Source organism: Bombina bombina, chromosome 2 (assembly GCF_027579735.1).
Source record: "Bombina bombina isolate aBomBom1 chromosome 2, aBomBom1.pri, whole genome shotgun sequence".
Taxonomy (NCBI): domain Eukaryota; kingdom Metazoa; phylum Chordata; class Amphibia; order Anura; family Bombinatoridae; genus Bombina; species Bombina bombina.
In genome coordinates, this window is record NC_069500.1 from 408,275,080 (window position 1) to 408,287,843 (window position 12,764).

The 12,764-nt window shown below is 38.7% G+C and overlaps 1 protein-coding gene across 6 annotated transcripts in view; it reads right to left on the minus strand.

Moving 5' to 3' along the window:
- The window catches only part of TANGO2 (transport and golgi organization 2 homolog), a 542,315-nt gene that overhangs the window by 193,909 nt on the left and 335,642 nt on the right, over positions 1-12,764 (minus strand). For all 6 annotated transcript variants that reach the window (XM_053701903.1, XM_053701906.1, XM_053701902.1 and 3 more), the window contains 2 exons: positions 11,528-11,647; positions 1,392-1,506 (listed from right to left, as the gene is read on the minus strand). In XM_053701903.1, the coding sequence (XP_053557878.1) occupies positions 1,392-1,506; positions 11,528-11,647 (235 nt within the window). The remainder of the gene's footprint in view (positions 1-1,391; positions 1,507-11,527; positions 11,648-12,764) is intronic.

A 12,764-nucleotide genomic window follows, 5' to 3' on the forward strand; every position in this document is an offset into this window, starting at 1 on the left:
TTTGTTGATGCTTTTTACTCCTTTCTTTATCACCCCACTACTTGGCTATTCATTAAACTGAATTGTGGGTGTGGTGAGGGGTGTATTTATAGGCATTTTGAGGTTTGGGAAACTTTGCCCCTCCTGGTAGGTTTGTATATCCCATACGTCACTAGCTCATGGACTCTTGCCATTATGAAAGAAATTAATTTATCAGGTAAGTTCTTACATAAATTATGGGGGGGGGGTTTCCTCCCTCAGGTTACTGGTCTCATCATAAGCAATCATGAAGATTTTCGGAACAGTCAGGTTATATAGCTCATATATTGTTGTAGTCTCTCCAAATTGATACAATCCTACAACCCATATTATTTCCTCAACACTGCATCTTTTTATTGCAATAATTATACAATTGTAGCCTTGTACTCTTTATTTTGTTATTCTTGAAATCTAGAAAATTAATAAAACTCATTTAAAAAAAAAAAATAAAAAAAAATAATATATATATTTATATATATATATATACACACACACACATATATATATATATATATATATATATATATATATATATATATATATATATATATATACACACATATTAGTAAAAGTTTCAATATGTTACATAAAATACAGTCGTAAGCAAAAGTTTAGGCATCCCTGACAATTTCCATGATTTTCATTTATAAGTAATTGGGTGGGTGTTTGGACAATCTGCTCAAAATCTACTCTGGCATTTATGCAGAGGTAACAAGTACAATGTTCTGGAATGGCCATTCCAGTCCCCAGACCTGAATATCATTAAAAATCTGTGGGGTGATTTGAAGCGGGCTGTCCATGCTCGGCAACCATCAAACCTAACTGAACTGGAGATGTTTTGCAAGGAGGAATGGTCCAAAATACCCTCATCCAGAATCCAGACACTCATTACAGGCTATAGGAAGCGTCTAGAGGTTGTTATTTCTGCTAAAGGAGGCTCTACTAAATAATGATGCAATATTTCTGTTGGGGTGCCCAAATTTATGCACCTGTCTAATTTCGTTTTGATGCATATTGCACATTTTCTGTTAATCCAATAAACCTCATATCACTACTGAAATATTACTGTGTCCTTCAGTTATTTGATAGATCAAAATGAAGTTGCTGATCCAAACACCCAATTATTTATAAATGAAAATCATGGAAATTGTCAGGGGTGCCTAAACTTTTGCATACGACTGTACAACATAGTGAAGGTTATATATTGTATATAATAATGTACAGATTATGTTAAACTAATAGATGTTTATACTGAAGTATCAAATCACCAGAGTACTATGCAGAAGGGTATTATACTGGCAAAGCATCTACAATATATCAGACAAATTTAACATATAATTAGTTCTAACCAGTTCTCCTATAATTCAGCTTACTTAAAATCTGCTGCAACCAAGTTAAAGGCATTATAAAGGTGACTCTCTGCAGAAATGTTCTTAAGGTATGAAAAGCTGTCAAGATCTGATGTTAAGAAGTTGGCCACCAGGGCACCTAAAGAAAAGAAAATTGTGCATGCTGTAAACAAATGTTTAGTTAAGATGTCAAATTAAATAAAAAATACTTGTTTTATAAAATAATGATAAGTATAATACACTGAATACAGTGAAGTGAATACAATGTATTTACTTTCTACACTCCTGCATCATATCATGATGGGGGGACTTTTTTAAACAATCATGTTTGCCATGTACAAGCACACACTTCATGGATTGGAATATCATAAGTTAAAAAAAACATTATGGTGACTTAGTATCACAAAATGACCAGAATAATTAAGATTAAAATATTTAGGGATTAGCAAGAAATGACACCTAAAAAATTGATTTAGTTTGGCAACCTAGCATATTCAACATCCTTATATTTTACATTGGACTTTTTTACATCACATGACTGTGCCCACTATGTGATGCAAATAGGAATAGGTTGTGGTATACTGTGGGATTCATTATACAACCATGTATGCCATATAAAGGCTTTTTGGGTATTTACGTATTTTCTATTATATAAAGAATGTTTAGAAGAAAAATTATTGTCTCTCTCTCTTTTTTATTCTATTATACATTATATTGTTTTATAGATTTGCTGCCAAATTTGTTTACAAAACACAAAAAATACTTACACATACATAAGAAAACAGAATTTATGCTTACCTGATACATTTATTTATTTCTAGACATGGTGAGTCCACAGATTTATCAATTACTGTTCGGGAATACCACTCCTGGCCAGCAGGAGGAGGCAAAAAGCACCACAGCAAAGCTGTCAAGTATCACTTCCCTTCCCACAATCCCTCGTGATTCGACCGAAGGAAAAGGAGAGAAAGGAAATAACACAAGGTGTAGAGGTGCCTGAGGCTTAGATAAAGAAACTGTCTGAAATTAAGGGTGGGCCGTGGACTCACCATGTGTAGAAATAAATAAATTTATCAGGTAAGCATACATTCTGTTTTCATTCTTAAGACACGGTGAGTCCACGGAATCATCAATTATTGTTGGGAATCAATATCCAAGCTAGAGGACACTGATGATTAGGGAGGGACAAGACAGGTAACCTAAACAGAAGGCACCACCGCTTGCAAAACCTTTCCCCCAAAAGAAGCCTCAGCCATTGCAAAAGTATCAAATTTATAAAACTTTTAAAAAGTGTGCAAAGAAGACCAGAGGCCTCATTCTTGAAAGCCAAAGAAGAAAAAACAGCCCTAGTAGAATGAGCTGCGATTCTCTCAGGAGGCTGCTGCCCAGCAGTCTCATATGCCAAACGAATAATACTTTTCAACCAAAAAGAAAGGGAATAGGCAGTAGCCTTCTGACCCTTGCGTTTCCCAGAAAAACACACAAACAATGCTGAAGTCTGGCGAAAATCTTTAGTCACCTGCAAATAAAACTTAAGAGCACGCACAACATCCAGGTTGTGTAACCAACGTTCCTTATGAGAAGAAGAATTAGGACAAAGAGAAGGAACCACAATTTCCTGGTTAATATTTCTGTCCGAAACAAACTTAGGAAGAAAACCAAACTTGGTACAATGAACTGCCTTATCTGCATGAAATATGAGATAAGGAGAATCACACTGCAAAGCTGAGAGTTCAGAAACCCTCTGAGCAGTAGAGATAGCAGTAAGAAACAAAACCTTCCAAGATAACAACTTAATATCTATGAAATGCATAGTCTCAAACGGAACCCATTGCAAAACTTTGAGAACAAGGTTAAGGATCCAAGGTGGAGCAACAGATTTAAACACAGGCCTGACGTCCACCAGACGCTTATGCAACAAAATAGATAGTGCAGAAATCTGGCCCTTCAGGGTACTGACAGATAACCCCTTCTCCAGGCCTTCCTGGAGAAAGGACAGAATTCTCCAAAAACTCCAAAAATATCCCTTAGACTCAAACCAATAAAGATATTTACACCATATCTTGTGGTAAATCTTTCTAGTGACCAGCTTACAAGCTTGAATCATGGCCTCAATGACCGACTCAGAAAAGCCACGCTTAGCTAGAATCAAGCGTTCAATCTCCAAGCAGTCAGCTTCAGAGAAACGAGATTTGGATGAAGAAAGGGCCCCTGAAGTACAAGGTCTTTCCTCAGAGGTAGTCTCCACGGAAGTAGAGACAACATTTCCACTAGATCTGCATACCAGATCCTGCAAGGCCATGCAGGAACTATTAGAGTCACCAACGCTCTCTCCTGATTGATCCGAGCAATGACTCGTGGAAGGAGAGCAAACAGAAGAAACAGATATGCCAACCTGAAGTTCCAAGGAAATGCCAGAGCATCTATCAGAAAGGCCTGAGGATCTCTTGACCTCGAACCGTACTTTGGGAGCTTGGCATTCTGACGAGACGCCATCAGGTCCAATTCCGGTAATCCCCATTTGATTGTTAACCTGGCGAACACTTCCGGATGAAGTTCCCACTCCCCGGGATGATAAGTCTGTCTGCTCAGGAAATCCGCTTCCCAATTGTCCAATCCTGGGATGTGGATGGCAGATAGACAGCAATTGTGAGCCTCCACCCACTGAATGATTCTCGCCACCTCCTTCATGGCTAAGGAACTCAAAGTTCCCCCCTGGTGGTTGATGTAAGCCACCGAGGTTATGTTGTCGGACTGGAATCTGATCAAACGGGCTAGAGCCAATTGAGGCCACACCATCAAGGCGTTGAAGATCACTCTCAACTCCAGAATGTTTATGGGGAGAGTCGATTCCTCTTGAGACCAAAGTCCCTGCGCCTTCAATGAGTCCCAGAATGCTCCCCAGCCCATCAGGCTGGCGTCCGTGGTCACAATCACCCAAGAGGGTCTCTGAAATCATGTCTCCTGGGACAGATGTTCTTGAGACAGCCACCACAGCAGAGAGTCTCTTGTCATCTGATCCAGAACTATCCTCTGAGAGAGATCTGCATAATCCTCATTCCATTGATTGAGCATGCATAACTGAAGCACTCTCAAATGGAACCAAGCAAAGGGAACTATGTCCATTGAAGCCACCATCAGATCAATTACCTCCATACATTGGGCCACTGATGGTCGAGCAGCCGACTGTAGAGCTAGTCAAGAGGAAAGAATCCTGGCTCTTCTGACCTCCATCAGAAAAAATTTCATTGATAGAGACTCTATAATAGTTCCTAAGAAAACCACTCTTGTAGTCGGAACCAGGGAACTTTTTGTCAAATTCACTTTCTATCCGTGGGAACGAAGAAAAGACAACAAGATCTCTGTGTGAGATCTTGCTAGATGAAAAGATGGTGCCTGAACCAGAATGTCGTCCAGATAAGGAGCCACTGCAATTCCCCGGGAACAAATTACTGCCAACAGAGCTCCTAGGACCTTTGAGAAAATTATGGAAGCTGTGGCTAGGACAAATGGAAGCGCTACAAACTGAAAGTGTTTGTCCAGATAGGCAAATCTCAGAAATTTGTGATGATCCCTGTGATTGGGAACATGCAGATATGCATCCTTCAGGTCTATGGTTATCATGAATTGACCCTCTTGAACCAAAGGAAGAATGGAGCGGATAGTCTCCATCTTGAAAGATGGTACTCTGAGAAATTTGTTGAGTAACTTTAGATCTAGCATAGGCCTGAAGGTTCCCTCTTTCTTGGGCACCACGAAAAGGTTGGAATAGAAGCCAAGATCCTGGGACTATCACTCCCAGGAGGAAAACTCCTGTACACATTTCAAGAATGCCTCTCTTTTTATCTGGTCTTATCTGGTTGAGAGGTGGAACCTGCCCCAGGGAGGAAAAGTTTTGAATTCCAGTTTGTAACCCTGGGAGACTATGTCCACTGCCCACGGATCTGGGCCATCTTGCTCCCAAGCCTGAGAGAAATGAGATAGTCTGACCCCCACTTGATCCAAACCCGGATTGGGGGCAAATCCATCATGATGACTTCAATTCAGCTGCCGGTTTCTTAGATTGCTTCCCCTTGTTCCAAGACTGACTGGGCTTCCAAGAAGGCTTGGATTGATCCTGCTTGGTAGAGCAGGCGGAAGACTTACCTCTGAAGTTACAAAAGGAATGAAAATTACTCTGACCTCCTTTCGATTTGTTCTTCTTATCTTGAGGCAGAAAAGATCCTTTACCACCCGTGATATTGGAAACAATCTCTGCCAAACCCGGCCTTAACAAGGTCTTTCCCTTGTAAGGGACGCCAGAAGCTTAGATTTAGAAGAAACATCCACTTGCCAAGATTTCAGCCATAGCGCTCTACGCGCCAAAAATGCGAAACCAGATATTTTGGCTCCCAACTTAATGACTTGCAAAGAAGCGTCAGTGATAAAGGAATTGGCTAACTTGAGATGGAGAAAAAGGAATTCCAGGTCTCTCCCATTCTCGGGCAATAATTTCTGTAGCACGGTCTGGTACTGGAAACACATCTCCAGGAGAGGGAACATCAAAATATCTATTTAACTTGCTAGATTTCTTAAAGTGGACAACGACAGGAGTATCAGGTCTTCCAAAGTAGCCAAAACTTCCTTTAATAAAACACAAAGGTGTTCAAGCTTGAACCTGAAGAAAACCACTTCAGCATCAGAAGAAGGAATTATACTATCTGAATCTGAGATTTCACCCTCAGAGGCTACCAAAGTATCCTCCTCTTCAGACATGTGTGAAAGAGTCACTTGGTTAGCCTGTACTGGATCAGAAACCTTACTATCTGATTCTTTAATTTTCCTCTTACGCCTCCCCTGAAGCATGGGGATGGCGGCTAGCAACTCAGATACCGCCGAGGATACCTGGGTGGCAATTTCAGCCTTCAAAACAACTTCGTCAGGAGCTTGTGAGGAACTGAAGGGCACTGCATGTGACGCCAAAAGAGTTTGGGACGCTTGAGGAGAAGGCTGTGGCATAGCCTGAACAGCCTCAACCTGAGAGAATGGTGGCTCAGAAACAAAAAGTCTATCTTTATACATTAATGTTCTTTCCATACAAGAAGAACAAAAAGGCAAAGGGGGTTCAACTTGGGAAATCAACTTGCACTCAATGGAAGGTATAGACTCTTGGTCCATATTGCCAGCAACTTGCACACAAGACAAAAAAAATATATATACTGTACATATATATATTTTGGTACTATCTCTTTAAATTTTGTAACCCAAGAAAAAATTCCCTTAACAGTTGAAAAATTGTTATACCAATTCAATGGACATTAATTTCTAATGTCCCCTTAAGGATAATAGGATATAATAAGATCAAGAGCAAAGATAATCTTAAATGTTAGATTAAGAAATAACCCCCAAACCTCCTAAGCAACCTCTACACCTCAGCGCTAAACTGAGGTGCTAACCTGCCCCCTCACTGCACACTCCACTAAAGCTGCGGCTTCTTTAGGAAGGTAGATTGAGAGGAAAACGGAGCAGATCCATTGAGGCAGGAAAATGTAGACTGCGACAGCAGGGAAGGTGAGCGTTTTTAGACATGCAGCCGAAAAGAAGGATCTGCCTCTCCTGTAACGTCAGCCATAACAAGCATGGAAATGGAAACAGCGCTAAATAAAAGTCCCCTGAAAATAAACTGAGCCACTAATAAATAATCTCTCTAAATAAACGCCATGCAGTCGCCTGCTACCTGCCCATAACATCCTGTCAGAGATGGTAAAGTCCCTTAAGGGGCGCAGTATAAAACTGCTGTAGTGCCAGAGTCTCCTTCTTATGAGAAAATAAAATGGCGCTTACCTGCACCTTTGACTATCCGGCAGGAGGACAGCTCACTTGGCATGAGAGGAAGCCACTCCTCACAGAGACCTGTGGAAAAAGAAGAGACAGAGTAAACCTACTCTGGATTTCAATGTGAGGGCAGCAATTTGTTAAGAAAACACAGTGGGGCCCACCCCACAAGTTCCTAACTGCTTTAAAGCTACCACAGTCCTACTGAAGAGACTAACGTGGAGTACAGCTATAACCAATTGTCAGGAAAGATCAGAGCAAACCTGCTCATGCTTTCAAAATAATAAAATCTTGATAGAAGAAATTCTTTAACAGACACCTAAACTTCACCTACTCCTTGCACTGAAGGCAAAGAGAATGACTGGGGATAGTGGAAAGGGAAGTGATACGCTCTTTGCCTCCTCCTGCTGGCCAGGAGTGGTATTCCCCCCACAGTAATTGATGATTCTGTGGACTCACCATGTCTTAAGAAAGAAAACCAATGTAACCTGCAAATTTTCAAGTACAAATATATATATATATATATATATATATATATATATATATATATATATATATATATATATATATATACTGTATATATATATATATATATATAAGGCAATAAGCAGACTATTTTTTTTAAATTGAGGTTTGCAGGGCAGGGAATGTGGACCACCTTCTGCAAACTAACCTATTTAAAAGTACAAAAAAAATTAAACAAAATTATCAACAAAAAAAACTAATCTCATACCCCTTTAAAAATAACCCCCCCCCCAAAAAAAAAACACCCCCTAATCTAAAAATAAACTACCAATAGCCCTTAAAAGGGCATTTGTAGGGCATTGCCCTAGTTAAACAGCTCTTTCACCTAAAAAAAATTACAAAGTACCCTCTAAAAGTAAACCCCCACACAACCCCCCAAAATAAAAAAGTCTAGAAAAACCTAAGCTACCCATTGCCGCTAAAGGGGCATTTGTATGGGCATTGCACTAAAAATTGGCAATCAGCTCTTTTGCTCCCCATTAAAAAATCCCTAATCTAAAAAAAAAAAAAAAAAAAAAAAAAACCTAAGTCTAACCCCCGAAATAAGTACTCACAGTTCTTGAAGTCCGGCGGTGAAGGTCTTCTTCCAGGCGGTGACATCTTCATCCAGCACGAGGACATCTATCTTTAGCCGGAGCAAAGGCGGCGCGGAGCTGATCACGGAGCAACAACGGTGGCCGTGCAGACATCCAGCGTGGAGGATCTTCTTCATCCGATTGCCCCTGCACACTGAAGAATGAATGCAAGGTACCCAATTAAGGTACCTTGCATTCCTATTGGCTGAAATGTTGAAATCAGCCAATAGGATGAGAGCTATTGAAATCCTATTGGCTGCTCAAATTTTGATTTCAAAATTTCAGGCAATAGGAATGCAAGGTACCTCAATGGAATAGGAATGCAAGGTACCCTAAAATAAATGGGGTACCTTGCATTCATTCTTCAGTGTGTTGCCTTCGCTCCGGATGAAAATAGAAGATGTCCCCGCGCTGGATGAAGATGGAGCTGCCTGGAAGAAGACTTCAGGAACTGTGAGTACCTATTTCAGGGTTAGACTTAGGTTTTTCTTGGGAGTTTTTTTTTTTACATTATTAATTAATTTTTTAATTTTTTAATGGGCAGCAAAAGAGCGGATTGTCCTTTTATGGGTAATGCCCATACAAATGCCCTTTTAGTGTCAATGGGTAGCTTAGGTTTTTTTAGACTTAAGTTTTTTTATTTTGGGGGGTTGTGTGGGTGGGAGAGTTTAGTTTTAGGGGGTAATTGGTACTTTGTTTATGTAAAAGTGCTGATTGCTTTAGGGCAATGCCTTTTAAGGGCTATTGGTAGTTTAGTGTTAATGGGTTTTTTTTTAGATTAGGGCTTTTTTATTTTAATGGGCAGCAAAGGGTAGATTAGGTTTTTTTTTTATTTTGGGGGGTTAGTTTGGTGGGGGGGGGTTTAACTGTTAGGGGCTACTTTGTAAATTTTTTTAGGTAAAAGAGCTTTTAAGGGCTATTGGTAATTTAGTGTTAGATTATGGGGGCTTTATTAGCATAGGGATATTAGTTTAGGTTTAAATTTTTTTTTTTTTTTCTAATTTTAGTGTTTTTTTGTAATCTTAGATTTTTTAAAAAACTTTTAATATTGTTTTTTAAAATGTAATCTTAAATCTTGTAAAATAATTGGGGTTAATTTATGGGGTTTTATGTTAGGGGGCTTAGTGATTAGATTGATTATTTTTGCGTTGTGGGGGGTTGGCGGTTTAGGGGTTAATATTGTAATTAGGTCGTTTGTGTTGTGGGGGTTTGACGGTTTAAGGGTTAATATTTTAATTTGTGGATTAAGGGTTAATTACTTTATTATTTTGCAATGTAGGGGTTGGCGGTTTAGTGGTACATTTTGCGCATGCGTTAGGTGTTTGTTAATATTTATTGCGGGTGGTTAGGTTTTTTTTTTGTTAATACTTCGTGCGAGCGGTTAAGCTTTTTTGTTAATATTTCGTGCAGGCGGTTAAATGCTTTGTATATATATATATATATATATATATATATATATATATATATATATATATATATATATATATATATATATATATATATATATATATACAGGGAGTGCAGAATTATTAGGCAAGTTGTATTTTTGAGGATTAATTTTATTATTGAACAACAACCATGTTCTCAATGAACCCAAAAAACTCATTAATATCAAAGCTGAATAGTTTTGGAAGTAGTTTTTAGTTTGTTTTTAGTTATAGCTATTTTAGGGGGATACCTGTGTGTGCAGGTGACTATTACTGTGCATAATTATTAGGCAACTTAACAAAAAACAAATATATACCCATTTCAATTATTTATTTTTACCAGTGAAACCAATATAACATCTCAACATTCACAAATATACATTTCTGACATTCAAAAACAAAACAAAAACAAATCAGTGACCAATATAGCCACCTTTCTTTGCAAGGACACTCAAAAGCCTGCCATCCATGGATTCTGTCAGTGTTTTGATCTGTTTACCATCAACATTGCGCAGCAACCACAGCCTCCCAGACACTGTTCACAGAGGTGTACTGTTTTCCCTCCTTGTAAATCTCACATTTGATGATGGACCACAGGTTCTCAATGGGGTTCAGATCAGGTGAACAAGGAGGCCATGTCATTAGATTTTCTTCTTTTATACCCTTTCTTGCCAGCCACGCTGTGGAGTACTTGGACGCGTGTGATGGAGCATTGTCCTGCATGAAAATCATGTTTTTCTTGAAGGATGCAGACTTCTTCCTGTACCACTGCTTGAAGAAGGTGTCTTCCAGAAACTAGCAGTAGGACTGGGAGTTGAGCTTGACTCCATCCTCAACCCGAAAAGGCCCCACAAGCTCATCTTTGATGATACCAGCCCAAACCAGTACTCCACCTCGCTGGCGTCTGAGTCGGACTGGAGCTCTCTGCCCTTTACCAATCCAGCCACGGGCCCATCCATCTGGCCCATCAAGACTTACTCTCATTTCATCAGTCCATAAAACCTTAGAAAAATCAGTCTTGAGATATTTCTTGGCCCAGTCTTTGACGTTTCAGCTTGTGTGTCTTGTTCAGTGGTTGTCGTCTTTCAGCCTTTCTTACCTTGGCCATGTCTCTGAGTATTGCACACCTTGTGCTTTTGGGCACTCCAGTGATGTTGCAGCTCTGAAATATGGCCAAACTGGTGGCAAGTGGCATCTTGGCAGCTGCACGCTTGACTTTTCTCAGTTCATGGGCAGTTATTTTGCGCCTTGGTTTTTCCACACGCTTCTTGCGACCCTGTTGACTATTTTGAATGAAACGCTTGATTGTTCGATGATCACGCTTCAGAAGCTTTGCAATTTTAAGAGTGCTGCATCCCTCTGCAAGATATCTCACTATTTTTGACTTTTCTGAGCCTGTCAAGTCCTTCTTTTGACCCATTTTGCCAAAGGAAAGGAAGTTGCCTAATAATTATGCACACCTGATATAGGGTGTTGATGTCATTAGACCACACCCCTTCTCATTACAGAGATGCACATCCCCTAATATGCTTAATTGGTAGTAGGCTTTCGAGCCTATACAGCTTGGAGTAAGACAACATGCATAAAGAGGATGATGTGGTCAAAATACTCATTTGCCTAATAATTCTGCACTCCCTGTATATATATATATATATATATATATATATATATATATATATATATATATATATATATATATATATATATATATATATATATATATACACACATACATACATACATACACACACACACCCAAAAGTAAAATACAAATATTTGAGGTTTGTAATATTGCACAGGACAAAAGCCTCTTACTTACCTCTGCCCTTGGCATGAATGTCAATTTTGGGCTGCAGGTAGTTTGTCAAAGCTGCAAACTTTCCCCTTTTACTGATCCCAAGCCAAGTGCCTCCTTCTTTACCTGACTCCATGTCCAAACCTGCAATGACACATGTATCACTAGTTGAATATATTATTTCTACACTCTCCCATGTGTAACTAGTAAACTACAGAGCTCTAGGAAATTTATATTTATATTTAAAAGGACAGTAAACCCCATATATTTAATTCATGATTCGGATAGAACATACAATTTTTAACAACTCTCAAATTTACTTTTAGTATCAGATTTGCTTCATTCTCATGTTATCCTTTACTGAAGGAACAGCATTGCACTAGTGGCAGCTAGCTGAACACATCTAGTTAGCCAATCACAAGAGACAAATGTATGCAAGCACCAATCACCAGCTAGCTCCCATTACCGTAGGATATGTGCATATTCATTTCCAACAATGGATTCCAAGAAAACAAAGCACAATGGAAAATAGAAGTGATTTTAAAAATGTATTAAAATGACATGCTCTGATTCTTGCAAGTTTAACTTGGACTTTCCTATCCCTTTAAGGCATGAGCAAAAAACAAAATTGTTATAGATCTATATAGATATGATTATTGCTACTAAGCCTAAACTTTTTTATTTAATACCAATAAAGGTTATTTTTTAACTTCAGGTACACTTAGCTGTTTATGTATATAGCAAGATTACAATTTCTCTCTTAGCTGGCTTGACCAGCATATTTAACAGTTATTACTGATTACTTAGTTGCATATTAGCAGCTTCTGATAACTATGTGTTAGGAATGAGTGCTATTTAACCCCTTCTTTATCTCCCTCTCTCCCCCTCCCGTTATTACATTTATATTTAAAGGGAAAGCACCGTGAGTTCTATTACTCACTATTTCCTAATTACTCTTTTTTTCCTAGTGCCAATTTATTTATTTGTATCATATTGCTACTACGTTTAAACATAGTTCAGAAAACTATTAGTGCCTTTTGTATTTCATTTAATTATTAGGACATTTTTCAGAAAATATTTAGATCTTCAGAAAATGGTGACCCCCTCCCTCAATTTCAGGAAGACTATATGTGTCAACGGAAGGCATCTTTCAATGCGGAACATGAAACCTTTTAACATTCACGTGTGTATATAGCAAACATAAGAAGTGTGAAAAAAGTAATTTAACAGTGCAATATAAAAAAATATTATATGTAGTAAA